This window comes from Rana temporaria, chromosome 1 (assembly GCF_905171775.1).
Source record: "Rana temporaria chromosome 1, aRanTem1.1, whole genome shotgun sequence".
Taxonomy (NCBI): Eukaryota; Metazoa; Chordata; class Amphibia; order Anura; family Ranidae; genus Rana; species Rana temporaria.
Genome location: NC_053489.1, coordinates 685,909,811 through 685,937,269, shown reverse-complemented (window position 1 = coordinate 685,937,269; position 27,459 = coordinate 685,909,811). Strand labels below are relative to the sequence as shown.

The window sequence follows — 27,459 nt, the reverse complement described above, 5'->3', positions numbered from 1 at the left end:
TTTTCAGCGGATGGATCCTCTCGTGTGTATGGGGCCGTACAGTAACAGTAGTATGGAAGCAATCAAAGTCGCATTCAGAGAGCGGTAATAAGACAACTTTCACATGTCATAAAACAGAGATACATAGAGCTCAAGTAGACACTTTCAAAAGTATAACAAAAAAAAACATACACCATTTGTATAAAAGAACAAATAGACCGGGGGGGTATCGCAGCCATGCCAGCAGTTGACCAGATTGACCAAGGGGGTCGAACACCACACCTAAGCTGTCAATGGCTGCCAAACCTTGTCAAGCTTTCTAGGGCAGTTTGTTCCAATGTAAGTAAGTCACTTTATACATAGGTAGGGCAAGATTATTCGATTTTTCCCAAGGAACCCACCGAAGGAGGGGAATGGACATTGGTGGCCCATAATGCAGGGTGCACCGCCCCCCCCCCCCCCTCACCCTATCCATGTATCTGGCCCCCTAATCTACATGCAGGGCGCCAGACGCATTGATTGATTTTTCTTCTTTTTTTTTGAGCACATGCCTGATCCCGCATACACATGATCGATTTTTGGCATGAAAAAAAATTATCGTGTGTGGGCTTCACATCGTTTTTTCGTTTTTCGAAACATGCTGCATTTTTTAATGACGTTTTAAAAAAATTAGTTTTTCGGGTTGTAAAAAATGATCGTGTGTGGGCTAAAACGACGTAAAAAAAACCTGCGCATGCTCAGAAGCAAGTTATGAGACGGGAGCGCTCGTTCTGGTAAAACTACCGTTCATAATGGAGATTGCACATTCATCACACTGTAACAGACAGAAAAGAGCGAATCGTCTTTTACTAACAAGGAATCAGCTAAAGCAGCACAAAGGCGAATGGAACTTCCCCTTCAGAGTGCCGTCGTACGTGTTGTACGTCACCGCGCTTTGTTCATCATTTTAAAAAACTATGATGTGTGGGCAACATCGTTTTTAATGATGAAGTTGGAAAAACGTTGTTTTTTGGACATGCTGAAAAACAACGTTTTTTTTAAGGCCGAAAAACGATCGTGTGTACGCGGCATGAGGCTCTAATTGGCTTCAACAAAGACAGAGCCCTGCACCCACACGAGCCCACCCAGTTGTGTGGCAATAGTGAATCAATATTCGGTATTGTCTTCTTGCTTTTCCTCCTAGATAATCAGGAAGGAGGAGGAGCACAAATGGTCGAGAGGAGAAGCGATCGTATTGGCTGGGTAGGTGGGTAGGGTGACCACATTTCCAAACTGCCATTCAGGGACACACCCCCCTCTCTCACCTTCCCCAAAAAAAGATGAGGGTGGAAATGTAGTCTCGGGGTTGATGGGGAATTTGGCGGCGGTTTATTTCTCAGGTGAATGTGCCACTTGCCACCAGATGCAGTGCTGCTTGCCACCAGGCCCGTCGGAACCCGACAGGCAAAGCAAGCATTTGCCTGGGGCCCCGGAGCTGGCCAGCAGGGAGGGCCCTTGCCGCACCGCTGTGTCCTCCTGCAGTCCGGTCGGCCATGTACCATAACCGCGCGGTACAGGAGAATAGAGGACACAGTGTGAGAGGGGAGACCGGGTCAGATGGAGATGAAAAGTAATGAGTTCAATCGCCTCTGCTCAAAACCGAGCCAATCTCGGGATGGCTTCAGAACATATGTGGATAAGTGCCCATACCATCCCTACATCGGGGACATTCCTGTGACCTCTGAGTGAAGATTCTGTGCAGTCAATGGGGGGTATATAAACTCTGTGCAAGAATTTTGTCTATAATCAATTTATCCCAGGACGAGATCAGCAATTTGGTACTTTCCTCAAGACAGTCTTCCCTGTCAAAGGCAGGAAGGTCTGTGTTTTCACATTTCCCATCCTCGGGGGAGTTCCACAGTTCCATCCTCGGGGGGAGTTCCACAGTTCCATCCTCGGGGGGAGTTCCACAGTTCCATCCTCGGGGAGTTCCACAGTTCCATCCTCGGGGAGTTCCACAGTTCCATCCTCGGGGGAGTTCCACAGTTCCATCCTTGGGGGAGTTCCACAGTTCCATCCTCGGGGGGAGTTCCACAGTTCCATCCTCGGGGAGTTCCACAGTTCCATCCTCGGGGAGTTCCACAGTTCCATCCTTGGGGGAGTTCCACAGTTCCATCCTTGGGGGAGTTCCACAGTTCCATCCTCGGGGGGAGTTCCACAGTTCCATCCTCGGGGAGTTCCACAGTTCCATCCTTGGGGGAGTTCCACAGTTCCATCCTTGGGGGAGTTCCACAGTTCCATCCTCGGGGAGTTCCACAGTTCCATCCTTGGGGGAGTTCCACAGTTCCATCCTCGGGGAGTTCCACAGTTCCATCCTTGGGGGAGTTCCACAGTTCCATCCTCGGGGAGTCCATGCTAAGAAAAGCCAGGTAAAGAGCAGACAGAGGTTTAAGCAAGGACACCTGAGCAAGGAGCTCCTCAATGGTGTCTATAGTAAGAGGGTTGGGAAATTGAGCCCGGGCTGCATGGTGAAGCTGGAGGTAATGGGAATCCATATATCCTGGAAGTTTAAATTTCACCCTGAGTTCTAAAAAATGAGAGAAAAGTCCTTCAAAGTCTTGACCATTTGGCCTAAATCCAAGGCTAAGTTCATAAACGAAAATGTGAGAGATTAAGATTACTTCATTGCATGGTGACCACCCATGGGGTCTCAGAAACCTCCGCCTGGCTTTTCTTGTGTAGCGCCTGTGTACTTTTCAGTACAGGTGCTATAATAAATTTAGTGGGGGATGAGAGAGTTACCTTGCTCTCATCCATGCTATTTTACTAAATTGGGTTTCTGTTGGTTCCGGACTGTCCTGTGGGTCATTCTGTGCTCTAGAGGTGTAGTTCCATCTCTGGATGGCAGGTGGCACCAGAGGGGTCCGGGAAGAGCCGCCTTTCCCCAGCAGCCAATTGGAGGAGTGTTTCCCTCGCGGGGCATGCTGGGGGAGGGTATTTCTGTGACAGACGCCATTTTGTGGGGTTCTTCGCGGGTTCCTGGCTCCAGGTGCGGCACCCACCTTTAGTGTGTGCGCACATCACGGGCCCCGGCGATATGGCCTACCAGGCCCGGGCGCACGTGCTACGCGGAGTTCCTGACTCTGGGCCCTCATGGTCTGGAGCAACATGTACTGTCAAGGGGCCCCAGTGACTTTACTGGGTCCCCCAACTTTGTGAGGAAGATCCCATGCGAGCTGTGCTGTTCGGTGGGGAGTCGGTCTGAGGTGAGCCCGGAGGCAGGTGATCCAATAGGGCTTGGACAAAACCATCGGGGATCTGGGTGACCGAATACTGGCAGGTTGTATGATGCAAACTGTCAGTCGGTGGCCCCCAAATTATTGACTGGGAGGATCCGCTCTACTTTCATGTTCTTGAGTACTGGGCCTGTGCAGAGACCCTTTACTAATCTAAAACCTAATAGAGCCAAGTCGGTGGCAGAGACTTGTTCCTTCCCAGTGGTTCCGAGTGACGCCCTGGCTGCCAGGTCTGTGAGAGGGACACTATACCCAGGCCCGGATTTCCCACAAGGCCACTGAGGCCAGGCCTTGGGGTGGCAGGGCGCCAAGGGGCGGCAGTGGTATGGAGTCCCCCGACGCCCGTAACATACAGTTAAGGGCGGTAAGTTATGGGGGAACCGCTCGTTCGTTAACAAGTGATTGCAGCGATGTCGCCGAAATCACTTGTAAAATGTGTGCTCCCGTCCGTCCTCCCCTCTCCCCCCACCCCACATACCTCTCTCTGCTGGCTCTGTCTTCGGGAATCCGTCCTCCCACCGACCAACGAGTCTGTCTCCTGTCCCTGCTGCCGATGTACACAGTGAGAGGGGAGAGCTGTGCTCTTCCCATCTCAGCTGTGACAGGAGTTCTAGCACAGTGCTAGGACTCCTGTTTTGGAGGTGACAGGGTCAATAAAGAGAACATGTCCCCTCCAATTGCTATCACACAGGGAATTGTTTTCTCCTGTGTGATAGCAAAAAAGTTAAGTGAACAAAATTGATAAAAAAATAAATAAATAATAAGAATTAATAATTAAATTGATAAAATAAAAGAGTAAAGAATAAGAAAAATAATAAGAAAATTATACAAAAATAAAAAAATGTAAGCGACAAGCTACTAATAATAATAAAAAAAAAGTGATAAAAAAGTAAAAAAACAAAACAAAACATATTTTAACTAACCGTGCCGCTCATTCTCCGTTGATTTTGGGGTTTGGTTGCATTGGGAACCTGGCCTTGGGGCGGCAGGGAGAGCAAATCCGGCCCTGACTATACCCACTCCGGCTGGAGGCAGGACTGCTTCTTCTATCTATAGCCTGAATCTGCAAAGTTTATTCTTCTTCACCAACCTATTCTATCTACCTCGAGTTGACTGTTGGTCGTGTTGGACCAGAAATAAAAGCATTGAAAACGTCACCCTGCTGTCTGGACATTCCGTCATTGCTCTCATCATCATCATCAACCCTAGACACATCACAGAGGTAACATAATTATGCCGTCACAAATCTAATCAGAGGCTCCCCCGTGGGTAGGGCTACACGTATTTATTCTATTATAATTGAATCAACTATTTGATAGCAGAAGGAATATATACAGAAGATTTGAGATGAAGCTCTGTACAGTGTAGGCGGATTCTCTTCAATACGTATCTGTAGCAGTTCAGTTCCTGGTAGCCAGTAGATCTTTGGCACTCCTGGAATATGATAAGGTGACTGATGGAGTAATGAGGCACCAGAGTTGGTTGGTGACCATGTTATCAACGGAGACAAAGTCCAGATAAAAAAAAGTTTGGCAATAACAATAAAGAACATTCTTGAAAGAGTTTCAAGTCAATTAAAATAATTTTATGGGAAAAGTGAACGACTCCTACCTTAAATGACTCTGTTTTAAAGTTTTAAAAGTCCTCTTCAAAAGTGATCCCGCAGAATCCCCTTTTGTTACCTTTATTAGACCAAAAACCCTTGACTTATTATCATTCTGAACTGGTTTCATCTGCCTCTGCTGTGCAATGCTCTGTGGGTCCCCCCCTTTATCTACACCCCAATCATCCAACTGTAGCGCCTGGCTACTTTCAGAGCCGGTGCCATGTAAAATTTAGGGGAGAATTCTGAGAAGTAGTTGGCTCTGAATTAGTTTGACTGTTTTGGGTCTCTGCTCTGGCTTGGCTGTGCTGTGGGCTAACCTTTTGTCCGGGGACTCCCGTCACCCCCGGACGGTATGTGGCAGCAGTGGGGTCAAGTGAGTCTGAGTATCACTCCTTAGCAGCCAGTCAGGGGTTGGGCCGCCTCGCTGTGCATGCTGGAGAGGGGTATTTAGGGGCATACGCCATTACCTCAAGGTTCTTCCTCGTGTGGCGCCCACCATTGGGGTAGCCATTCCACGACACCCCCACATATGGCCCTCCTGGCCGGGGGGTGTGCGTGTGTCGCAGTGTTCCTGGTTCCGGGACCACGTTGGCCCAGAGCAATTGATCTGCTGTGTGGACCTAGTGATCGACTGGTTCCCCGATCTGGAGGGGGTCCTCAGCTGTCCGACCAATTGGAGGAAGCTGACCGATGAGGAGTCTGTCCGAAGGATACCAAGCACGAGGCTGGTGTTCCAGGAGGGGCCTGTCCATTCATCAGGGGACAACCTGGGATCTGACAGGCTGGATGTTGGTCGCCTGTCAGTTGCTGATTTTGCAAAACTACCTGAAGGAGATCCGGGTGCTGAATCCACTGAGAGAAGATCCCGGACCATAATTGTCTCCATTCTTTTGGGAGGGTCTGTGGCAGAGACTTGATCCTAAGTTCGAGTGACATTCTGGCTGCCAGGCTGGTGAGAGAGGCCTGTCCAGGTGCGCTATGCCCACTCCGGCTGGAGTAAAGTGTTGTTGCATTCATGGCAAGGGGGTGCTGCATTCATGGCAAGGGGGGTGCTGCATTCATGGCAAGGGGGGTGCTGCATTCAGGAAAACTTAGGTGCTGCATTCAGGGCAAGGGGGGGTGCATTCATGGCAAGGGGGGGTGCATTCATGGCAAGGGGGGTGCTGCATTCATGGCAAGGGGGTGCTGCATTCATGGCAAGGGGGGTGCTGCATTCATAGCAAGGGGGGTGCTGCTTTCAGGAAAACTTGGGTGCTGCATTCAGGGCAAGGGGGTGCTGCATTCAGGATAATGTGGGGGTTTCATTAAGGACAACGGGGGTGCTGCATTTATGGCACTTGTGAGGCTGCATTGATGGGCAGTGACTCGTATTTTGCTTCACAGTTCTTTATTTAAAAATGTAAGATTTTTTAAAGTGAAGGTGCGTGTTATACGCCGATAAATACGGTCTATCCAAATAACGCACCTGAGCTCATCTCTTCACCACACACAGCCACAACGGCAGGAGAATGCTTGTTGGGCGGTGTATTGGTGCTCGATCAAACACACTTATGTAGCGCTTACCCCCGAAGGAGCGGCTAATTGTTTTGGGCCTGCACTCTGCTTTATTACCCCCCCCAGTATTCTTGGTCTCACTCCCCTGTACACAGCTGTGGTGCAAACTGACACAATAGTTTATGAGCGACAAAGGAACCGTTTAGACACAAGTTAAACTTAAATAATCATTGACTTTACTAAAACAGTTGTTGTAATACACAATCGGAACATAAGTGGTGCACATTCAGTATTGCGAAAGGCGGTGCGCAACAATTTCTTTACACCCCCCCTACGGCCGCAGGTATTTTGGTGTCTCCAAGTGGGACTAGCGCGCAGGCCTTACTTCAAGCTGCGCGCCTTCCCACTTCCAGTACACAACCACACAGTATGCGCCACGCAACACCCAACAGAATAAAACACAACCGTAACGGGTAATCACTCAGTAACTTCCCTATGACAGTATCTGTCTAACAGTAACAGCGCTGCAAGGCCTTGCCAATAAAATGTAGTAGTATTAGTCCTTGATCTTCTTTCTTCGCTAGCAATGTGAACTCAATTTGTAATCCACAGGTATTTTAATAGTAGTTTGATGCAAACAGGGACTGCGGATTAAACGTGGAGGGTGACTGCGCACTCTTTCCTGGTTAATACACAATATTCAATGGCCGGCCATCAAGCAGTTGATTAAGGCTTTCAGGTCCTGGCACATGTGGCTTAGGGAAACACACTGGCAGCGTGGAACTAACGGTCCCAGCAGCACTCCCCGGCAGTCTAAGTGTGTGTGTGTGTAAACAGTACAAAGCTTTGGGCCCGAGCCCTCTCACCACACGAGGCCCAGATGACTGGATGCTCTCACCACACACGGCCTCCACCTGGTCTCTGCACTCGTCTGGTTGTCCAGTTCCCACTTTCAGAGACGATCGGGAACCCTCCAACACTTGCCTGGATACCGATGGCTTGCTTCCGCACGGGGTAGGCCAGAACTCCACCAAACACACTGTGAAAGGGTTCCTCCAGGATGTGGGTCCCGAGGCCGAGAGAGCTAAAAATGGCCACACAAGGTCTTTTATATCTTCCCAGCATGCCTTGCAGCCCTGAGTGTTCCTGGGTAATTATTCATATCCCTTCTGGATGTTCTGAAAAAAACAAACCTTGAACACGCCGTTCCATTTCTTCGCCAGTAGATGGCATCAGACGCTTATTTACATTATAAGACTATCAATTCTACCACTTCAGATCTGAGCATTCTTAATAGCAAAAATTGCCCCCGCTACATACTCCCCCCACTTTGAATCTTTGGTCCCCAAAGACATTTTTAACTCTACTGCACATTTTTGCCTCTATGCGGCTGCTCAATACAGACAGAGGAGCCTCCCACCACTTTTCATAAGATGGGAGGCTGTTCTGTGCACTCTCAGGTGACACCGCAGTGTCTGGTACAGATGTGTCCAGGGGTGAGTTGGGGTTCTCTCCTTCTAGGTTTACAGTAAGGAGACCAGGCATATCAGGAATTCTTTTGGGGGCAAGCCAGGCCTGTTCAGAACATTCGCCCAGAATATCATAAGTCAGTTTCTTAGGCGCATGAACTTCCCTCTTGACTCTTTGTCTTTTAGGAGTAGGCGTTGTCTCTTCTTCTGCCTCACACTCTTGCACCTCAGTGTCAGCGGGTGAGTGATCCTCAGAATGCCCACTTTGCGGCACAAATTCCGGGGCCTCAGGTCTCAAAGTCACAGTGTCTGTCTCCTGCTCATGAGGTAAGCAATTAGTATCAGTTTCCGGCATCTCAGGCGACCACAACCAGCTTATCTCCATCCCATCCTCTTTCTCACTACCTTCTGTGGCCAGGGATCCTGACTGAGACCTAGTTACAGGTCGAGGCTCAGCCATAGGCGATAGTTCCCGTCGTGGAGTTTTCCTGACTGCTTCTGTTAAGGGCAGAAGGTGATTCCGATGCCATACCTTCAGTGGTCCAGTACTCCCTTCTGGTCTGATTTCGTATACCGGTAATCCCAGGAGGCGCCTGCATATGATGAATGGCTGTGACTTCCAGCGATCAGCCAACTTGTGTTTTCCTGGTACACCCAGATTTCTCAATAGCACTCGGTCTCCAGGTTGCAGGTCTTGGATCCGCACTCTGAGGTCAAAGTTCCTCTTATTCCTGCGTCCCCTCGCATCTGAGGTGGCCCGAACTTTCTCATATGCGGCCTTCAAACTCTTCCATAATCTGCCCACATATCCTCGATGAGAGGCCTCCGAAGTGTGGTCTAAAGAAGTACCAAACGCCAGATCCACCGGCAAACGAGCTTCCCGACCAAACATTAGGCGATAGGGTGAATATCCTGTGGCATCACTCACGGTGCTGTTATAAGCATGTACCATGGCTGCAATGTGTTTACTCCACTGTTGTTTCTGCTCCGAGGCCAGTGTTCCTAACATGTTGAGGAGAGTTCTATTGAATCTTTCGGGTTGTGGATCCCCTTGTGGGTGATAGGGGGTAGTCCTAGATTTTTTTATATCCAGCAAGTCCAGTAGCTGCCTAATGAGGGTGCTCTCAAAATCCCTTCCTTGATCTGAATGGATCCGCTGAGGCAGGCCGTAATGGATGAAGAATTTCTCCACCAGGATCTTTGCCACAGTAGGCGCTTGTTGATCCCTGGCTGGAAAGGCCTGAGCATATCTGGTGAAATGGTCCGTGACTACCAAAATATTTCCTTGCCCACTGAGATCGGATTCCACACACAAGAAGTCTATACATACTAGATCCATGGGTCCTCGGCTTTCCATATGGCCCATTGGGGCGGCTCTCTGAGGTAAAGACTTCCTTTGTATGCACCTGAGACAAGAGCGACAGTAATTCTCCACTTCAGATCGCATGTATGGCCAGTAAAACCTGTCTCTCACTAATTGAAGGGTCCTTTCCGATCCCAAGTGGCCATGGTGGTCATGCAGAGCAATCAGAACTCTTTCCCTATGTTTCTCTGGCAGGAACAACTGCCACTTCTCCTCCAGATCTTCAGAGGGGGCCCTCCTGTACACCACTCCTTGTTTCAGCTGTAACCGACTCCACTCCTTGCATAACAGGCGAGCTTCCTTCTTGGCGCTCTGTAGGAGTAGATCAGAATGTTGAGTCTCCAAGGCCTCCGACACAAGGCTACAGAGGGGATCTTCTTGCTGATCTCTTCGGAGGTCCTTCCTGGACAGTTTAGGCAAACCCTCATCCACCACTTGAGTGACATTACAGTAGCCCCTAGGCACTCCCACAGCGGACACTCCTACCTCCTCAGCCCTGGCTCCACCTTTCGCTGGTTGTTCTGCTCCTTCACAAAGAGCCCTCACACCTTCAGGGGTAAGTTGGGTCCAACCTTCCGGCGAGTTCCAATCGTAGTGGGGCCTTCTGGATAATGCATCAGCGTCCCGATTTCCGACCCCTGGACGGTATTTTAGACTGAAGGTGAATCCAGAGAGTGCAGCCAGCCACCTATGCCCTGTAGCATCTAATTTTGCTGTGGTGAGTAGGTAGGTGAGAGGATTGTTATCTGTCTTGATCACAAATTCTGCGCCATATAGGTAGTCTCTCAGTTTGTCCACTACTGCCCACTTCAAAGCCAGGAACTCAAGTTTGTGAGTTGGGTAATTCCTTTCAGCGGGTGTCAAACTTCGGCTCACATAGGCAATGGGTCGTAGGTGCCCGTCATACTCCTGGTAGAGTACTCCACCCAGTCCATCTCGACTGGCGTCCACATGCAGTTCATAAGGCCTGGCAGGGTCTGCGTAGGCCAGAACCGGGGCAGTAGTGAGGCTCCGCTTCAACTGTACAAAGGCCTCTTCACACTGAGTGGTCCATTGGTCTTCAATCGACTCTTTCTTCTTCCTGGGACCCTCCTTAGGCTTCCCAGGTCCATCAGGGTCCGACCCAGCCCCCTCTTGGTTCTTTAATAGTTCAGTGAGTGGGTGAGCTATCTTGGCGAACCCTTCAACAAATCTGCGATAGTAGGAGCAGAATCCCAGAAAAGACCTGAGTTCAGTCACATTTGTTGGCCGGGGCCATGAGGTGACAGCATCCAGCTTCTGCGGGTCCGTCGCCACTCCTTCCGCGGACACTATGTGACCCAGATAACTCACTGATGACTGGTAAAATTTGCACTTTTCCATCGAAAGCTTCAGGCCCTCTTCATGGAGTCTACTCAAGACTTTCTCCAGGCGCTCTTCGTGCTCTTCCAGTGTTCTGCCGAACACTATCACATCATCCAGGTATACCAGCACTTCAATTAAATTCATATCACCTACAGTCTTCTCCATCAACCTCTGGAAGGTGGCCGGGGCCCCCGACAAGCCTTGTGGCATGCGGTTAAATTCAAAAAACCCCACCGGGGTAATGAAAGCTGTCTTCTCCCTATCTTCAGGGTGCATGGGAATCTGGTAGTACCCACTCTTCAGGTCCAGCACACTGAACCACTTCGCCCCCGACAAGCTCTGTAAGGCATCTTCTATTCTGGGGGTGGTGTATTGGTCGGGAATGGTCCTCCGATTCAGTGTCCTGTAGTCAATGCACAGCCGTAACGACCCATTCTTCTTTCTCACTACCACTATCGGGGAGGCATAGGGGCTCCGAGACTCCCGGATGATGCCTGTTCTCTTCAGCTCAGCCAGTTGCTCTCGCAAATCTTCCAGGTCTCCCAGTGGAATCCGCCTGACCCTTTCCCGGAAAGGTTTGTCCTCTTCCAGCCGGATCTTGTGTTCAGCACTTTTGGCCAGCCCCACATCGAACTCGTTTTTTGAGAAAGCCATCCTCCATTTTAGTAGCTGGGTCTTTGCTCTCTCCATCCATTCGGGTGACAGGGGGGTGTTTTTTGGGAAGAATTCTCCCAGAGGGATCTCCTCTCCTTGTTCTTTCAGCATTTCATACGGAGGAACTGGGGTTGCTGGCTGCACTTCCCCTAACAACACTCTAGCCGGCATCTTCACTGGGGATGTTGTGGTGTTCCGGACGCTGACGGAGACTTTCCCTCTTTTTCTCTTCAGTAATTTAGTTGGTAGCAATTCGGGGACTATCTCCAACTCGTTGTTCCCCTGTTTTCTGTCCGTCTCAAGGACGATGAAAGGTCCTGGTTGTTCCCAAGTGAGCTTGACAGAAGCTCGCAGGCAGACCACCTCACCAGGCTGTATCACCTTTTCTCGTCTATCCAAACGCCAGACTCTTCCCACTCCTTCGGCTGGGGCCCTCTGCTCATGCAGTAAGTTCTGATACACCTGGGTCAGTATGGGGTGTATTTTTATGGCTGAAGTGTCCTGCTTCTGCATAAGTGGTGTCAAGAGTCTCCGGACTAGGTTGGTGTTGGTCCCAATAATGATGGAACTCTTGTCCGCCCCTGGTGGGCGGGGGCATACTACTGCCAGAGCATCGAAGACTTCAGCCTCCCCGGCCACGCTTGGGTCGAAGGTGAGCTTAATAGGCAGGAAACCGTCATATGGGAAATTCTGAGTTCCTAGACCCCATATCTCCAGTTCCTCCAGCTTCTGGAGAGGCAGGTGCCTGAGGTGCTTCTCATAGAAGTCCCTGTAAAGGAGAGTTACTTGAGCTCCAGTATCCAGCAGGGCTTTGGTATAGATTCCTTCCACTTGGATAGGGACAATGGGAGAGGGCCCCACTAATTCAGGGGGGAATCCACGTGGGGTGGCAAGGTTAGTCTGTTTGGTGGTTCGTACCTTTACACCCTTCTTCCGGGGGTGTTTTTCCAACTTCGACCCCCGGGGGTCACTAGGGACCGGGACGGCGTATGGTTGTTTGGAGTTTACTATTGTGACCGGGCGCCCAGCTGACTCCTTCACTGGGGCCCTCTGGAGTTTTCCGCCGGCTTCTGGGCCCTTGCTTCTGTCTTCGGCGGGCTTGGACACACTTGGCGGTAATGTCCCACTCCTCCACAGTTGAAACAGGTCTTTGACCTCACCGGTCTCTCAATTTGAGTGACTGCGGGGTCCGGTGGGGCCTTCTGCCTCTGTGGGCCCTCTGGCCTAGCGTTCAACAAAGTCATCATCTCCAGTATTTCCTTCTGCACTTGAAATAGCTTTCCTAGTTCAGAACGGGGCATATCATCAGCGGTTGCTGTCAAAACACTAGTCTCCGGGGAGCTCTGTGAGACATCAGCGTTATGCCATCTGATCCTTGCGGTGATACTGGACTGAGCTTTCCCTTGCTTCTTCTCTCCCTCTGTTTCCATCCGGGCCGCCTCATTGGTCTCTTCAATGAGCACCTCATCTGAGGTGGAAGGATCATCCAGGTACTGTCGCAACTGGAATTTAACATAGTCACTCCTCAGTCCTGTAGCCACAGACCTCAAGAACTTCTTCTGGATGACTTCTGGCCCAAGATGTCCATCCGAGTCTTCTTCTCGGGAGGCGGACAACAAGCGATCCTTCAGAGCGATGGCCCTGAACAGGAAATTCTGCGGGGTCTCCTGGGTGTCTTGTGCCATATTTATTAGTTGATGATACAATTCCGCAGCATCTTCCTCCTTATAGTAACTTTTTAATATCCTCCTGAGCTGTGTCAGAGTTAACCCATTCTTCATCTCCAACATCCTTCTGATGCTCAGATCCGGGCTAATGGCGTTGACTACGGCCTCTGTGATCTCAGATTCATGATAGCCCTTCTGAAGTCCCAGCTCCACCTGATGTAAGAGATTTGTATAGGACAGGCTTCCCCCTTGGTCTCTTTCCCCTATCCGTCCTTCGATTTTAAAATCCTTCCGGATCGTCACTTCAGGTAGGCGATTTTTGGTACGTCTCGAGGGAACTGAGGCAGACCTCGAGCTTAGCTTACTGTTATTTGAATCTTTGCACGAGACACTTAGCTCTTCAATGTGTCCTGCGATCACACCAGAGGCCTCCTTGAACCTTTCCTGTATGGTGCGGCACTGCCGTTTCAGGTCAGATAGCTGCTGCTCTGACTGAGAACCTCCCCTGTACTTTCCATATACAGGTTTTACCTTCCCTTGAGGGGGTCTTGAACTGGTATGGGCTGGGGTTGTTTTCTGATCAAATCCCAGCGCCGTTGGCTTTACAAGGCTAGAGTTGGCAGTGCTCTGACCAGACCCTTCTGGATGTGTCAGGTATAACTTGGTTCCTCCAGCTAGCTGTACACTCGGACCCCTGAAGTTCTCCGGAACTTCCGTCCTCCACTCCAATAGGGCATAGGTGTGGGAGGTTTCACAGTCTGGTCTGATGGCGATCACCCAGGCCTTTCTATTTGGGGACAGTGCCTTCACAACCTTTTTGATCTGCTCACTATCCCAGGTTTCTCCCGGGAGGGCGATGGATACGCTCGCTTCGGAACGGGCGCCTTCAGTTCCACACCACCGAGCCACTGTAATAGGATCCATGCTGATACCAGGGATGGGTTTTATTTGCAGAGGTACAGGATCCCGGACGAGCCCCCACGTGTAGCGCTTACCCCCGAAGGAGCGGCTAATTGTTTTGGGCCTGCACTCTGCTTTATTACCCCCCCAGTATTCTTGGTCTCACTCCCCTGTACACAGCTGTGGTGCAAACTGACACAATAGTTTATGAGCGACAAAGGAACCGTTTAGACACAAGTTAAACTTAAATAATCATTGACTTTACTAAAACAGTTGTTGTAATACACAATCGGAACATAAGTGGTGCACATTCAGTATTGCGAAAGGCGGTGCGCAACAATTTCTTTACACCCCCCCTACGGCCGCAGGTATTTTGGTGTCTCCAAGTGGGACTAGCGCGCAGGCCTTACTTCAAGCTGCGCGCCTTCCCACTTCCAGTACACAACCACACAGTATGCGCCACGCAACACCCAACAGAATAAAACACAACCGTAACGGGTAATCACTCAGTAACTTCCCTATGACAGTATCTGTCTAACAGTAACAGCGCTGCAAGGCCTTGCCAATAAAATGTAGTAGTATTAGTCCTTGATCTTCTTTCTTCGCTAGCAATGTGAACTCAATTTGTAATCCACAGGTATTTTAATAGTAGTTTGATGCAAACAGGGACTGCGGATTAAACGTGGAGGGTGACTGCGCACTCTTTCCTGGTTAATACACAATATTCAATGGCCGGCCATCAAGCAGTTGATTAAGGCTTTCAGGTCCTGGCACATGTGGCTTAGGGAAACACACTGGCAGCGTGGAACTAACGGTCCCAGCAGCACTCCCCGGCAGTCTAAGTGTGTGTGTGTGTAAACAGTACAAAGCTTTGGGCCCGAGCCCTCTCACCACACGAGGCCCAGATGACTGGATGCTCTCACCACACACGGCCTCCACCTGGTCTCTGCACTCGTCTGGTTGTCCAGTTCCCACTTTCAGAGACGATCGGGAACCCTCCAACACTTGCCTGGATACCGATGGCTTGCTTCCGCACGGGGTAGGCCAGAACTCCACCAAACACACTGTGAAAGGGTTCCTCCAGGATGTGGGTCCCGAGGCCGAGAGAGCTAAAAATGGCCACACAAGGTCTTTTATATCTTCCCAGCATGCCTTGCAGCCCTGAGTGTTCCTGGGTAATTATTCATATCCCTTCTGGATGTTCTGAAAAAAACAAACCTTGAACACGCCGTTCCATTTCTTCGCCAGTAGATGGCATCAGACGCTTATTTACATTATAAGACTATCAATTCTACCACTTCAGATCTGAGCATTCTTAATAGCAAAAATTGCCCCCGCTACACTTAGACCAAATTTTAATAGTTCACAGAATCTCAGGCAAAATGGTCGGCCCTCACGCACGTTCACTTCATCAAATCTGGCCCTCTTTGAAAAAAGTTTGGACACCCCTGGTCTAACTGCTAACCCCTCCTTGTACTAATAGGTTTCCTACCAACACCATTCTCCCGTATTAATGTTATGTTCTTTGTGTATTCCCAGGATGTGATAGCGAGGGTGTGGTCTACGAATACAGCTATCACAATGTGGTCCCTACAGCAACTATAATGGAACATACGGTCCAGGAATACTCTGTGTATGACAACTGGGTCCCAACATCATCCGGCAATACTCTTACAAAATTAATATCTCGGAATTTGACCTTCACATCATCAAAAAATAAGAACGAGACCCCTGGATCATCCTGCTCTGGTTGTCTGGTCCCGGCACTTCTCACAGCATTGCTGTCGACCTGTGCTATTCTACAGTTAGTGCTAATAATTCTCCGAGCATCAGGTAAATGACTCCTCAGGGGCGGGGTTAGTTGTACATACTAAATACACTGAGAGCAGAGCTTCTGGGCATGGGCGTCCGCTGAAATTATTTCAGGGGGGGCACTTCGGCAGCGGCGATACAGTCGCATTTAACCCTTTCTTCAAACGCTAGCGGGGGTTAAAAGTGCCCCGCTAACGGCCGAATAGTGCAGCTAAAACGATGGTAAAATGACGCTTTTTAGCAGCGCTTTACCGATAACGCGGCCAGCTGACAGTGTGAAATAGCTCTTGAGATAATTCAGCTTCACTCAATGCCCATATAAATATAGCCTAGAGAATGTACAGACCCCCCTTCAGCACAGACCCCCCCATTCTGAACAGACCCCACCATTCAGTACAGATGGACCCCCCATTATGCACAGACCCCTCCATTCAGCACAGATGGACCCCCCTTCAGCACAGAGACCCCCATTCCGCAAGACCCCTCCATTCAGCACAGACCCCCCCTTCAGCACAGATGGACCCCCATTCAGCACAAACCCCCCCCCCCTTCAGCACAGACGAACCCCCCTTCCCCATCCCATTCAGTACTTCAGATCAGACATCAGCGCGGCACAGGCAGCAGGTTCCCTCCCCCTGTGTACACATAAACACTGGAAGGGGAGGCGGCTTCATTCTGCTCGCTGTGCCTGTGTGACATCCGGCCCGGGACTGCTCAGACAGCCCGCGGCCACGAGACTCTTCAACACCTTCTTGATTTTCCAGGGGGGGGGTATTTGCCCCCCCCGCCCTATGGAGCGGACGCCCATGCTTCTGGGTTGTAAAAGTCAACTCTACCCAAGAAGACAGATTGATTCTGGGTATTTAGGGCTATTCATGACCAGTATCGGTAATCATAGGAATTGCCAAATTTAACCAAAAACGACCAAAAGTTAAAACGTTCTTTGAAAATGTTCTTTAGAAGTCATTGTAATGACTAGGAAGAGGCTGAACCCTGTCTGCATATAGTTACTAAATACCTTCATTACTTGTCAGAAACTTCTCTTAAAGATGAATGTGCATCACAGGGACAACAAGAGAGGTGAAAATAGATGACTACGTCCCTGATAACAGATCCCAATGGCACGTGCCAAAGGAAGAACTGATAACAGACCCACCAAGGAACAGAAGACAACAAGTCAGCCAGTGTGCCCGATTCTACATCCAGAGAAATCAGACTCAACAAGGTAATACAGCCGTCTTCTTTATCATTACTGACAGTCTCCAATATTCCATATTACAGGATGGTCTCTGCTGTGCCTGGCTTGTAGGCGTGTAGCACCCCCTTCCCCAAGGGCAGTTAATAGGTCAGTTCCTGCACTTGGGGGCCTACAAAAGTAACTTATGTGCTGGAGACCTAGGAGTCTGTCAGGACCTGGATCACTTGCCGATGGCATTGGGCTTCCCAGTGCGGAAGAATGAAATTCTGGTGTCTGCCAGCAGGTGTCTTCCAGCAGCCAACATATCTCAGTAATCAGTCCCCACCTGATGTTAGCTGCTGGAAGGGTATTTAGGCCCTCCTCTGCTATTACCTGACCTCAAGGCCCCTGGGCTACTAGATTTATGGGGGAGGATCTGAGACTTTACCAGGACACCACCACCTCTCACAATCAGGAGTCAGGCTTGAAGACCAGTTGCTATAGCAGTTGCAGGACTACCACCGACCAGCAGGAATGGTGCACAGGCAGTCACCCTGGCAGATGACACAGGCTTACCTGAGGTGCAGAGTCTAAGTACAGTGAAACCTCAGATCACAAGCATAATCCGTACCAGGAGAAAGCTTGTAATCCAAAGTACTGGCATATCAAAGCGAGTTTCCCCATTGAAGTCAATGGAAACGAAAATAATTTGTTGCGCATTGACTTCAATGGTATGCAATACCGCATGCGGCCAGAGGCGGGGGAGCTGGAGAGCCTCGGAAACGGCCGAAAAGGCCAGAGGACACCTTGGCTGACCTCGCAAACCTCGGAAAGACTTTGTTCCCGAGATTTGCCGAGGTCAGCTGTGCTGTCCTCGGGCATTTCCGTGCATTTCCAAACGGCGCAGATCGGCGACGTTCGGCTCTGCTCGGCTCCGGCGTCCCCCCACCTCAGGCCAAACACGGTACTGCACTCCGCTTTGGCCTGAATCGTGCTCGTTTTGTGAGACAACACTCGCAAAACGAGTTACGATCTTTAAAAATACAGTTCTCGTATTGCAAAACGCTTGTTAGCCGCATTACTCGCAATTCAGGGTTCCACTGTAGTAGCCTGTGTTCACCAGAGTTGTTGCAGGTTGGGATCAGGCAGTAGAGTAGTCAAGGAACAAGCCAAGGGTCGATCATGAGTGGTAGCAAAATACAGATGGCAGCAGGGAAGACAAGCGCAAGGCACTGGCTGAAGGCACAATAACCTGGCAAAGAGGAAGTGCTAAGACAAGGCTTATATAGGAAGTTCATTGGAGGAGCAAGGGGTTCAAAGTTCAACAGCAATCAAGACACAAGGCAGGGTTGTCCAATGGATCAGGCAGGGAGCTGTCCAGCATCCCAGATAGCTCAATGGTAAGAGTCAACGCCGGACACAGAAGAGGTCCTGACAAAGCCAGGTTCCACATTAAATTCCCCAGGTATAGACCACCATTTTTAAATGGCAAGGAAGAGACCCCACGTTGGTACTTTACTCAACGTGAACTGGTATATAAAAGATTTATTGATCAAGCAGAAAATGCTTCACTGTCAAATGAAGGGCGCAGCATACAGCAGGGCCGATCCTAGGCAGGGTGCACAGGGTGCTTTGCACCCAGGTGCTTGCAAGGGTGGGGGCACCAAAGTGCCAGAGTTCTCCCCTCCCTCCTTGTTTGTGTCCGTCCAGAACTAGTGTTCTGAGCATAGGCGTGTGTCCATCCAGAACTAATGTGTGAGCATAGGGCAGCCTGTCCAGCCTGGCAGTGCTCAGGGGAGGGGCCGCTCCTCTTCCTAACACGAGGGTCTATCTTGGGCTGCACAGAGAATCGAGGTGAGTCACAGTGTTCAGTGTGCTGTGTGCTGGGGGATGGCATCCCCAGCATCCCTTTACACATGCTGGGCTGCCCCTGCTCTAGATGTTTTATGGCATGATAGATTGCATAGTATACAAAGCCCCTGCCCATCTCCTGTACTATGTCTGCAGTCTCTGACCATCTCCTGTACTATGTCTGCGGTCTCTAACCCTCTCTTTTACTATGTCTGCAGTCTCTGACCATCTCCTCTACTATGTCTGCAGTCTCTGACCATCTCCTGTACCATGTCTGCAGTCTCTGACCATCTTCTGTACCATGTCTGCAGTCTCTGACCGTCTCCTGTACTATGTCTGCAGTCTCTGACCATCTTCTGTACCATGTCTGCAGTCTCTGACCGTCTCCTGTACTATGTCTGCAGTCTCTGACCATCTCCTGTACTATGTCTGCAGTCTCTGACCATCTCTTGTATCATGTCTGTAGTATGTCTGGGGGTCTTTCTAACAGACTCTCTAACAGAAGCCCTCTCTGTGTCCATCAGAGAGGCCCTCCCTCCAGGTCCCAATAAAGTACTCTGCTTCTCTTCCTGTATTTTGTTTATTGTTAAGAGATCATGTAAGGATCCCAGGGTAATGAAGACTTCGTGGGGGAGCATCTCTGAGGTTGAGTCATTGCCATAGAAACATTTGTAAAGGGGAGGAGTTAGTAAAATGACCACGCCCATATGGGGGTGCCAGAAATATTTCTGCACCCAGGCACCTGTGTCCCTAGGATCGGCCCTGGCATACAGTATCCCCTGCCCATTTGGCAACAGCTTTTAAATAATAGTCCTCCAGCTACCATGGCCTGGCTCATTCAGGGGTAGGGAGGGTTCGGGTGTTTCCCAGAGGATAAAGCCAGGGACTTAGAGCGACCTGCTGAATGTTTTCTTCTGTTCGAAAGCTAAACCAATCCACCTAGTCTGGACATTTGTTGTCCTATATGCAGGTGCCCTCTTGTGTTCACTCTGCATATTGCTCTTCAACTCGGTAGTTGTGTGCCCTCTAGGGGTAGAGTTTGGAATAAGTGAAGAACCTACTTTAGTCCTGGTGTGTGTCCTCTATGGTCGCATGGTGCCTCCTCTCTTCGGTGGTGCTGCTCCTAGTGGTGAACGCCTGAGGGCTTTTTGGGTTTCACATGTCTTCCGGTGGTTCTTAAAGGGGTTGTAAAGGTTCAATTTAAAAAATAACAAACATGTCATACTTACCTCCACTGTGCAGTTCGTTTTGCACAGAGTGGCCCCGATCCTGCTGTTCTGGGGTCCCACTGCGACTGTCTCTGCTCCTCCGCGCTAAAGCTAACCCCCTATGGGCGGGCGCGCTCCCGTGTCATACAATTGGCGTCCATTGACACCGAGTGTATGACTCGGTCCTGCCCCCTGGCGGCCACGTCATTGGATGTGATTGACAGCAACGGGAGTCAATGACTGCACTGCTATTAATCTACATGGAGAAGAGGATGCGCACAGAGGATTCTCAGCTGAAAGCCCGGTAGACCCGGGCCTTGCCGGAAAGAAGTCTCCCACGCACAAGCGCGGGAGTGACTACATTACGGCTCCAGACACTCACAGCGCTGGAGCTGCGATACCCGGAAGACTCGCCGAGGCAAAATGTCAGCTACCTCGGCGTGGACCGGGTGAGATACCGACGATTCTTTCTAAGGTAAGTATTTCATAATGAGCTAGTATGCGGTGCATACTAGCTCATTATGCCATTTGCCTTACAGGTGTAGAAAAAAAAGTGTCAGCGGGTATACAACCGCTTCAAGGTGAAAAAACCCCTTTAAATCCCCTGATGAAGCCAATGTCAATGTCAATGTCTACATTAAATGTGATGTTTTAACCAATTCTTGTTTCTATAATTATATGTTGGCACCGTTATAATCCCACCCCAATCCTCTTCCAAGCTCTCATTCGTTGTATTATATGGCCTTATCTGTTGAGGGTCTTGGATTCCCACTAGGTCTAAATTACGAACACTTGTTCCCTCTTCAACTCCACCAACAACTAACTCCTCCCCACGCTCCTATGTGTATACAGCGGAACCTCGGATTGCAGTTAACGAGCGTTTCGCAATACAAATCCTGTATTTTAAAAAATCCAGACTCGGTTTGTGAGCGCTGTCTTGCGAAACGAGCAGGATTCAAGCCAAATCGGTGTGCAGTACCGCGTTTGGCCGCCTGAGGTGGGAGGGGCGCCGGTGCCAAGCAGATCCGAGCGGAGCTGATCAGAGAAGATCGGAGCAGTTCAGAAATGCTTGGAAAACCTTGGAAATACTCAGTTTCCGAGGTTTTCCGAGTTCAGCTGAGCTGTCCTTCCGGGTGTTTCCGAGGCTCTCCGGCGCCCCCCACCTCTGGCCACATGCGGTATTGCATGCCATTGAAGTCAATGCGGAACAAATTATTTTCATTTCCATTGATTTCTATGGGGAAACTCTCTTTAATATGCGAGGAAAAACCGTAGAGATCAAACTAAGGACTACCACTCAACCCAACCCGAGGAGCTACAGCAGGGTCCTACAGGCTGCCTCTCTATCGTTGCTGATGATGTCTATTATTCCATATTGCAGGACGGTCTTCGGGATGTCCACCTTTTTGGATCGGCATCAATGATAAATGTTATTTCTTCTCCGAGGAGAAGAAGCCCCGTACAGACGGCGATGAAGATTGTACAAACCGCAACTCCAGACTGGCCCAGGTGAAGGAGGAGACCTTACAGGTCGGTATTGGGATCACTGTGTATTGTTAGGGGAACAGATCACTGCTAGGGATGATCTGCCTGGCTTTGGTTCATGAATTTTGCTTAAGACTTAACGTTTGAGAAGCCTATGGGAGGCGAATCGTGCTCTTCAATTCTGACCATTTGTAGGGCCCTCACTCAGGGTGGTGAGGGAGTGGGATCAGTCCACTAATGGTGGTGGTAAGGGGGGGTGGGATCAGTTCACTGGTAGTGGGGCGGGGGGATGGTATCAGTCAACTGATGGTGGTGGTGGTGGTAAGGGGGGTGGGATCAGTCCACTGGTAGTGGGGCGGGGGGATGGTATCAGTCAACTGATGGTGGTAAGGGGGGTGGGATCAGTCCACTGGTAGTGGGGCGGGGATGGTATCAGTCAACTGATGATGGTGGTGGTGGTAAGGGGGGTGGGATCAGTCCACTGGTAGTGGGGCGGGGGGATGGTATCAGTCAACTGATGGTGGTGGTGGTGGTAAGGGGGGGTGGGATCAGTCCACTGATAGTGGGGCGGGGGGATGGTATCAGTCAACTGATGGTGGTGGTGGTGGTAACGGGATGTGGGATCTGTCCACTTATGGTGGGGAGGGGGGAATGGGATCAGTCCACTGATGGTGGGGAGGGGGGAATGGGATCAGTCCACTGATGGTGGGGAGGGGGGAATGGGATCAGTCCACTGGTCGTGGTGGGGGTGGTAAGGGGGGGTGGTGGTATCTGTCCACTTATGGTGAGGGGAGAATGGGATCAGACCACTGGTGGTGATGGGTGGTGGGATCAGTGGGTTTGGTTCATGAATGTTGCTTGAGGCTTAAAGTCTACAACGTCTATGGGAGGCAAATCGTACTCTTCTATTCTGATCATTTGTAGGACTGAAATTCAATATTGTCAAGCAAACGGCAATGTTAGCCTTGCAATGCTGTGAGGGAAATCACATCAATGCAAAAAAACAAACCCCCCTCAGTCCATACCAGGCCCTTTTAAGGGGAACCCCACACCAAAAAAAAAAAACGGTGTGGGGTCTCCCCCACAAAACCTACCAGACCCTTATCCGAGCAGGCAGCCTGGCAGAGCAGGGAAGGGGGGGACGAGTGAGTGCCCTCCTCCTGAACCATACCAGGTGGCACGGCACAATGACATCACAAGGGGACGGGGCCACCAGGTGACGTCGCTATTTTGCTCCACCCCATACTTATTTTTTTCTTTCTTTATACATTTTTGCTGCAGAAGGTTCTATACATGCTACAGATGTGCCACTTTACAGGCAGACCAAGGGGACCCCCTCCAGGCACTATATTTAAAGACATTTTTAAAATTTGAAAATCCATACCAGACCCAAAAGTCCTGGTATGGACTGGGAGGGGGGACCCCCACGTCATTTTTTTTTATTTTTTTATTTCCGCCAATGTTTTTTTTAGCAGGGAAGCCCATTGACAGCTGATGACTTATCGGTTGTTAAGGACACTGCTGTCGGCTTCCTAGCTCCGTTCCTTAACAACCAGCTTTTACTGTGCCCTAATTGGACAAAGCTTTGCCCAATCAGGGCTTAGAATGCACTGTGCAGTGCATTGCAGGGCGTTCAGCAGAACAAACACCCCGCTGAACGCCCTGCAAATTTGGGTGTTCGCTGAACAGGTGAACAGGCGATGTTTGTGCCAAACTTTTGCTCGGCCCGAACCGTTCGCCCAACTCTAATGCTGTGTAATCCCTGAAGCGACAGATAGAGGGACGTGTAATCCCTGAAGGGACAGATAGAGGGACATGTAATCCCTGCAGGGGCAGATAGAGGGACATGTAATCCCTGCAGAGGCAGATAGAGGGACGTGTAATCCCTGCAGAGGCAGATAGAGGGACGTGTAATCCCTGCAGAGGCAGATAGAGGGACGTGTAATCCCTACAGGGGCAGATAGAGGGACGTGTAATCCCTGCAGAGGCAGATAGAGGGACGTTTAATCCCTGCAGAGGCAGATAGAGGGACGTGTAATCCCTGCAGGGGCAGATAGAGGGACGTGTAATCCCTGCAGGGGCAGATAGAGGGAAGGGTAATCCCTGCAGAGGCAGATAGAGGAACGTGTAATCCCTGCAGAGGCAGATAGAGGAACGTGTAATCCCTGCAGGGGCAGATAGAGGGATGTGTAATCCCTGCAGAGGCAGATAGAGAGACGTGCAATCCCTGCAGGGGCAGATAGAGGGACGTGTAATCCCTGCAGAGGCAGATAGAGGGACGTTTAATCCCTGCAGAGGCAGATAGAGGGACGTGTAATCCCTGCAGGGGCAGATAGAGGGACGTGTAATCCCTGCAGGGGCAGATAGAGGGATGTGTAATCCCTGCAGAGGCAGATAGAGGGACGTGTAATCCCTGCAGGGGCAGATAGAGAGACGTGTAATCCCTGCAGGGGCAGATAGAAGGACGTGTAATCCTTGCAGGGGCAGAAAGAGGGATGTGTAATCCCTACAGGGGCAGATAGAGGGACGTGTAATCCCTGCAGGGGCAGATAGAGGGAAGGGTAATCCCTGCAGGGGCAGATGGAGGGACGTGTAATAATTTTTGATAATGTCTTTTTTTGTAACCATTATCAATTTGTATATAACAATTTTCTGTTTGGAAACAGTCTTTGATAATTATTGCCATTCTACGATTTCCAGGCACTGGTGACCCTGACAGGACAGGCGTTTTGGGTCGGAATAACTTTATATAACAGCTATGGAGGCGTGTGGACCGGGGGATGGGCTGATGGCAGCATGGTGTAAGTATTGCATGTTGTTAAAGTGCACCAGGACAGAAACAAATATGTTCACACAGCTTTAAGTTGAAAACAAAAGCAAGATAAAACATAAAAAATTGTATTATTATTATTAACCTGAGAAGAGGAGGATCCAGGAGAGCCAGCAAGGGAACCCAAGAAGAGGAAGATGATGATCCAGGAGAGCCAGTGGGGGAACCTGAGAAGAGGAGGATCCAGGAGAGCCAGTGAGGGAACCAGAGAAGAGGAGGATCCAGGAGAGCCGGCAGGGGAACCCGAGAAGAGGAGGATCCAGGAGAGCCAGTGAGGGAACCAGAGAAGAGGAGGATCCAGGAGAGCCGGCAGGGGAACCCGAGAAGAGGAGGATTCAGGAGAGCCAGTGGCAAAACCCGAGAAGAGGAGGATCCAGGCGAGCCAGTGGGGGAACCAGAGAAGAGGAGGATCCAGGAGATCCGGCAGGGGAACCCGAGAAGAGGAGGATTCAGGAGAGCCAGCAGGGGAACCCAAGAAGAGGGTGGTTAAGGAGAGCCAGTGGGGAAACCTGAGAAGAGGAGGATCCAGGAAAGCCAGTGGGGGAACCCAAGAAGAGGAGGATCCAGGAGAGCCAGTGGGGGAACCCGAGAAGAGGAGGATCCAGGAGAGCCAGTGGGGAAACCCGAGAAGAGGAGGATTCAGGAGAGCCGGCGGGGGAACCCGAGAAGAGGAGGATCCAGGAGAGCCAGTGGGGGAACCAGAGAAGAGGAGGATCCAGGAGAGCCAGTAGGGGGAACCCGAGAAGAGGAGGATCCAGGAGAGCCCGTGGGGAACCCGAGAATAGGAGGATTCAGGAGAGCCGGCGGGGGAACCCGAGAAGAGGAGGATCCAGGAGAGCCGGCGGAGGAACCCGAGAAGAGGAGGATTCAGGAGAGCTGGCAGGGGAACCCGAGAAGAGGAGGATCAAGGAGAGCCAGTGGGGGAACCGAGAAGAGGGGGATCCAGGAGAGCTAGTGGGGGAACCCGAGAAGAGGAGGATTCAGAAGAGTCGGCGGGGGAACCCGAGAAGAGGAGGATTCAGGAGAGCCGGCGGGGGAACACGAGAAGAGAAGGATGGGGGCTGCTTTGTGCAAAACCGTTACAGGTAAGTATAACATGTATATTATTAAAAAAAAAAAAGAACAAGCCTTTAACATCGCTTAAAGGATCTACTAAACTTCATACAACACCGAAAGGAATACAATCAATGTGGAAATGATCTAGCCCAATTGTTTCTCCTATCTAGGAATGTCACGGAAGGGATTGGAACCTGCGCCAAGCTTGGACCTCGCCTGATGTTGGAGAACTGTTACATCCCTCTGCGCTGGATCTGTGAGAGAGACGCCGTGTGACCGCATTGATGTATGGAAGTCTAATGACTCTGGGGATCCTTTATCACCCCCTGCTTTATTTTTCCTCCCTTTTTCTCTTTACACCCTCACTACGGAGAGCCCCCCCCCCCCCCCCCATACACACACACACACAGATTAACTGTTTAGCACTCTCCGGCAATTGTCTGTTACCATGTCACTTGGACCGATTCTTCAAATATCTGACATTTGTAAGAAAGAAATGTTCTGTTTCTTTGGACTCGTATTCATAAATCAGGAAATCAGACTTTTCCGAAAATCCTCTGCAGGTGAATCTTCTGGCTTCATGTGTTTTATATGTCTTGTGATTCTTCATCAGTGAATGTTTGGTGTGCAATTTGTTTCTTTCCAAATTAGTTTCATGAATTTCAACAAATTTGTTAATTTTGTAAATATCTGAAGTAACGAAAAGCCGTTTTTCCGAATATCCGAAAAAATCTTAAATTTGTTTAACGAAATTCGTAAATGTAACGGAATGACCCGTGATACCCAGAGACTTTTGAAGGATGCGGGGGTACTCCTGTGCCAGCGTCACTAATGACTCTTGGGTCTAGGGTCACCCTGTGCCCCTTTTGGGCATAGGGTGACTGATAAATGATAATTCATGTTTTGCAGGATATCTTGGAATATTACAGTTTGGTTAATGCTGTCCACAACAGGTCAATAGGATGTCTCCTTCAATGCTTAACCACTTAAGCCCCGGACCTTTAGGCAGCTAAATGCCCAGGCCAGGTTTTGCGATTCGGCACTGCGCCGCTTTAACAGACAATTGCGCGGTCGTGCGACGTGGCTCCCAAACAAAATTGGCGTCCTTTTTTCCCCACAAATAGAGCTTTCTTTTGGTGGTATTTGATCACCTTTGCGGTTTTTATTTTTTGCGCTATAAACAAAAATAGAGCGACAATTTTGAAAAAAATTCAATATTTTTTACTTTTTGCTATAATAAATATCCCCCAAAAACATATATATATAAAAAAAAAATTTCCTCAGTTTAGGCCGATACGTATTCTTCTACCTATTTTTGGTAAAAAAAATCGCAATAGGCGTTTATCGATTGGTTTGCGCAAAATTTATAGTGTTTACAAAATAGGGGATAATTTTATTGCATTTTTATTAATTATTTTTTTTTACTACTAATGGCGGCGATCAGCGATTTTTTTTCGTGACTGCGACATTATGGCGGACACTTCGGACAATTTTGACACATTTTTGGGACCATTGTCATTTTCACAGCAAAAAATGCATTTAAATTGCATTGTTTATTGTGAAAATGACAGTTGCAGTTTGGGAGTTAACCACAAGGGGGCGCTGTAGGAGTTAGTGTTCACCTAGTGTGTGTTTACAACTGTAGGGGGGTGTGGCTGTAGGACTGACGTCATCGATCGAGTCTCCCTACATAAGGGATCACTCGATCGATGCAGCCGCCACAGTGAAGCATGGGGAAGCCGTGTTTACATACGGCTCTCCCCGTTCTTCAGCTCCGGGGAGCGATCGCGACGGAGCGGCTATAAACGAATAGCCGCGCCGTCGTCCCGGATCGCTCCCCGCGGGAATACGACCATGTAGCGGGGGGGTCCCGATCGGACCCCCCACCCGCTAGAAGGCAAGGACGTACCTGTACGCCCATTTGCCTGTACGTGCCATTCTGTGGACGTACATATACATGCGGCGGTCGGGAAGTGGTTAAACTATTGAGATGCTATCTAAGTCTGCTCCTAGACATTCCATTGTGTGATGCTAATACTGTTTTGTGTGTGGATTGAAACTGAGTGTCAGCCTGGCTGGCTATTATGGGATGTTAAAGTATCTTGCTGTGATTACATTCTGTGTCCATTGTACTAATTAAGTCTGAAAGGTCAGATGTCTCCTTTCAGGGGTAGTTAACTAGCATGTCAATTATGTTTAGTAAAGGAATGTGTTTTGGGTAACAGGTGAGGGGAACTTGTCGCAGAGACAGGACGTCTGGGGAACAATTAACTCCTCTGAATGTCATTA

General features: G+C 49.8%; 1 protein-coding gene across 1 annotated transcript; it reads left to right on the top strand.

Annotated features, from left to right (window-relative positions):
* The first annotated feature begins 13,788 nt into the window (after nt 1-13,788).
* LOC120946052 (C-type lectin domain family 12 member B-like) lies at nt 13,789-25,523 on the top strand. Its single transcript, XM_040360755.1, has 6 exons — nt 13,789-13,807; nt 15,291-15,584; nt 16,630-16,788; nt 21,181-21,329; nt 23,985-24,085; nt 25,341-25,523. The coding sequence occupies exons 1-6, from the start codon at nt 13,789-13,791 to the stop codon at nt 25,444-25,446; spliced, it is 828 nt and encodes a 275-aa protein (XP_040216689.1). The 3' UTR covers nt 25,447-25,523.
* Nucleotides 25,524-27,459: the final 1,936 nt, after the last annotated feature.

Coding starts and splice junctions, on each gene's coding strand:
- LOC120946052 (XM_040360755.1), top strand. Junction 15,585..16,629: donor AATAATTCTCCGAGCATCAG/GTAAATGACTCC, acceptor TGTGCATCACAG/GGACAACAAGAGAGGTGAAA. Junction 24,086..25,340: donor TGGGCTGATGGCAGCATGGT/GTAAGTATTGCA, acceptor TCTCCTATCTAG/GAATGTCACGGAAGGGATTG.